The sequence below is a fragment of the Camelina sativa genome, chromosome 13 (assembly GCF_000633955.1).
Source record: "Camelina sativa cultivar DH55 chromosome 13, Cs, whole genome shotgun sequence".
NCBI classification, from domain to species: domain Eukaryota; kingdom Viridiplantae; phylum Streptophyta; class Magnoliopsida; order Brassicales; family Brassicaceae; genus Camelina; species Camelina sativa.
This window is the reverse complement of record NC_025697.1, coordinates 14,561,326-14,564,991: the sequence shown is the minus strand read 5'-3', so window position 1 is coordinate 14,564,991 and position 3,666 is coordinate 14,561,326. Positions and strand designations below refer to the sequence as shown.

At 34.7% G+C, this 3,666-nt stretch overlaps 1 protein-coding gene across 1 annotated transcript in view; it reads right to left on the bottom strand.

Moving 5' to 3' along the window:
• LOC104736780 (paramyosin-like) overlaps positions 1-1,501 on the bottom strand; it is a 5,445-nt gene extending 3,944 nt beyond the window's left edge. Inside the window, exons 1-2 of the mRNA XM_010456836.2 lie at positions 1,457-1,501; positions 1,252-1,359 (exon numbers count right to left, since the gene is read on the bottom strand). Of these exons, the coding sequence (XP_010455138.2) occupies positions 1,252-1,359; positions 1,457-1,501 (153 nt within the window). The remainder of the gene's footprint in view (positions 1-1,251; positions 1,360-1,456) is intronic.

The following is a 3,666-nucleotide window of genomic DNA, read 5'->3' as shown; positions in this document are numbered from 1 at the left end:
GGTAACTTTGATAATTTCAAATTTTGGGGACCAATTTTGTATTTTTCTTTTGAAGTTTTTGATTTTGTGAAGGTCTGGTTAGATTTTACACTCTCTTATATAACAGTTGCAGACCACAGTATCCTTATTTCTTCTTATTAAATGCAATAGACTAAAAAATCTGATACGTTTCATTTTTAATAACATCACATAATTACAATTACTCAAATTTTGACATGTATCAAAAATTAGCTAATATTTGGCAGATGTTAAGAAACAAAAATCATTATTTTAAACTAAAATTAGTTATTATTATCAAAGAAAAACACTAAAATTAGAGATGTTTTAACTATAAATCATATCTATCCAGGGAACCACATAATTAGTTATTATTATCAAAAGAAAAACACTAAAAGTAGATATATATCAAGGGAAATTCCAACATATGATATACTTACAAATCATCAAATTTGGAAACATATCAATAATTGATTAAATATTGGCATATATAGATAACAAACTCATTTTTGATACGTGTCAATATTCTACTATATAAAAAGATATTTTTATAAATTAAATTTAATTAAAAAAATGACTAAAAATAGATTTCTCTAAGAAAAAAGTTGACATGTGTTTGTGTTTGTTTTTGTTAAAGTGCAGTTTCATTTCTTAGTAATGTTCAATTCTTTGGGCGAAGAAGCCCAAAATAAAAGTTTAGACCCATTAGGCCTTTATTCGAAACGAAAACATCAAAAGCAAAGTCAAGAAAGAAAAAAAAAAGTTTGAACTAGTAAATAAGTGATAATTAGAAGTGTTTAATTTTATGTTGTATATAAATATAAATAAAAGCAAAAAAAAATTATATCTCCACAAGAATCGGGATGCTGAAAAAAAGAGAGTTCTTTTACTTTTTCTTTTTTTGTTATTTGAAAGATTATATTGAAATTTGACCATTAGGATGGCCTAAGTGATTACATCTTTTATTTGTTATACCAAAAGCACAAAAAATCGCTTTCCCACGATTTGTTAGCCTACTCTAACCCTCTCCAATATAACTAAAGTAGCTATACAAAAAACTAGTTTACAACCATAAAAAACCAGACCTGTTGAAAACCAGTTTTAGCAAATATTACTGCAAACATTTTCTTCCTCGAAGACAATCTTCATCTAAGTTGGGTAACCCCTTTCCACATATGATTGAAAACACAAGTCCCCTGTCACACTTTGAGATATCATGTTTGCATTTCTGTTTGTTGCCTCATTTTCATTTACTAGTCTCCACTCCGAAATAGGACTCAAAAAACTCTTTAAAGCTATTGATTGAGCTTTATAGGATGGCCACACATTTGGTCTCTCCACGGCTCCGACCAAATCTTTTTCCTGCACACCAAAATAACTCGCTTGACTTTGTGGCTATTCATGCTTTCTATTGTCCATAACACTACTCTGAGCTTTGCATCATCCAGACTAAAAATACCTCCAAAAGCTTTGCGGCTATGAAGCAAAACTTCTCCTTGCACATCTCTTAGAATCCATGCTCCACCTGCTAGCTAATTTCTTTTTGACCATGATGAGCCCACATTACACTTGACCCATATCAGTAAAGGTTTTCCCATCCCTTCGCTAACGGTTACATCCTTCTCTCTCCTTGAGGTTGTTTGATTGGTTCAGTAGGAATATACCTTTCCCTTCTTGGCACTGAGCTTCAAACCACTTTGCTACCTCCTTTCTGATCTTGTCCACTGATTCTTTTGCGGAGAAGTTTACTCCTTCAAAAATTGAAGAGTTTCTGTTTTTCCAAATCCTCCAAACTATCCATGGGAAGCTTTTCCTCAACTCAATAGGCCACTCTTTATTATTCCGACAGTAAATGAAACATGTTTGAAAACACTGAGCCAATATGAAAACCATCAACTGGAAATGGATAATCTGACAGCGCCCAAATCTGTCTAGCAGCAGAGCAAGTAAAAAGTGAATGGCTGATAGACTCACCTTCTTCTCCACAGATTTGGCATATCGAGTCAATACTCATGCCTCAACCATTGAGGGATTCAGCGATGGGAAGGGTTCCAGATAGCAGTTTCCAAAAGAAATTTTTTAATTTTGGAGATGTCTGCAAACTCCAAATCTGTTTTTTTCAATTTGAGTGTCGTGGGGCTAATAGAGGCTTCTGATAAGTTAAGCATTCTTTTCTCTGTTTGCAAGCCAATAACCTGATTTAACCGAGAACTCCCCGCTATTATTGAATTGCCAAGCATAGAAATCTTCATGCGCTAGTAGAGGCTTTATAGATTTAATTCTTGTGATATCCTAAGGCAGGAAAAGATCGTCAAGCTTTTCTTGATCCCAAAAACATTTATTTTCATCAATAAGTTCATTGACCTTTAGACCAACTTCAAAAATTTGGTTCCTTCTCCAGGGGATATGTACCCATCATCATAATCCACTTGCCAAACCAAACATTCAGAGTCTCCCCATTTCCAACTTTTTCACTAAACCTTTGTACAGTAGTTCAAGTCTAAAGAGGATGCTTGTCCAATCAAAAGATGGTCTTCTACTCATTGTAGCATCAAGGAAGTCTGGAAAGGAGACAATTGGGGTTTTGGAGCAATCTCCATGCGTGCTTTGCTAGAATGGCTTGGTTGAAAGATTGGATATCTCTAAACTCCATACCTCCAAGGTCTTTTGATAAGCATAACCTTTCCTAGTTTAGCCAATGGATTTTTGTGAATGTTCCTCTGAACTCCACCAAAAAGAGGCCATGGCGCTCTGCAAATTATCATAAGTCTTAATTGGTAGCTTGAAGCAATACATCGCAAAAACAGGTATTTCCAAGGCTACTGATTTCAACAACAATTCCTTTCTTCCTTGAGAAAAACATCTTGTGAACCACCCTAAAAGTTTCCCTTTTAGTATATCTTTCAGATAGCTGAGGCATTTCAACCTTTGAACAACTAAAACATTCTGGTAGCCCAAGATAAGTACAAGCTCCACCTTAAGACTGAATTCCCAAGATGTATTGAATGCTTCCTTTCAGATTGTCATCCACCTTTGCTCCAAAAGTTATAGAAAACTTACCTGGATTGATAGGTTGACTTGTAGCTTCACCGTATATTCTCAGAAAATTCTGCAAAACCTGCTTATGATCCTTTGTAGCCTTACATAGGAATAGTGGTGATTCATCCTCAAACAGTAGGTGATGAACACTCGGCCCCTCCTGATAAAACTGAATGCCATCAAGTTTTTTTTTTTTCTTTTGAGCTTTATTCAAAAGGTGAGTAAGACCTTCAGTAAAGAGGACAAAAAGGAAGGGAGATAATGGATCGCCTTGTCTCAATCCTCTCTCTAGATAATCATGCCAAAATGATTATCATTGATAAGAACTGAATATGTAACATAAGTAACACATACCATAATTGACGACACCAATTTCTGATGAAAGCCCAAGGCGATTAGTAGTGATCTGACGTAACGCCATTCGACTCTATAATACGCTTTTGACATAAATTCAGAGGAGATTTGAGGATGCACCTTAAGCTATGAACAAGTTCATGAGCCACTAGGATGTTTTCAGTAATAAGTCTTTCTGGTATGAACGTAGAATGAGTATCAGATACTAATTAAGAGGTTTAAAAAGGCTGGATTCTTTTAACCAAAATTTTGGCTATGACTTTGTAAAACACCGAA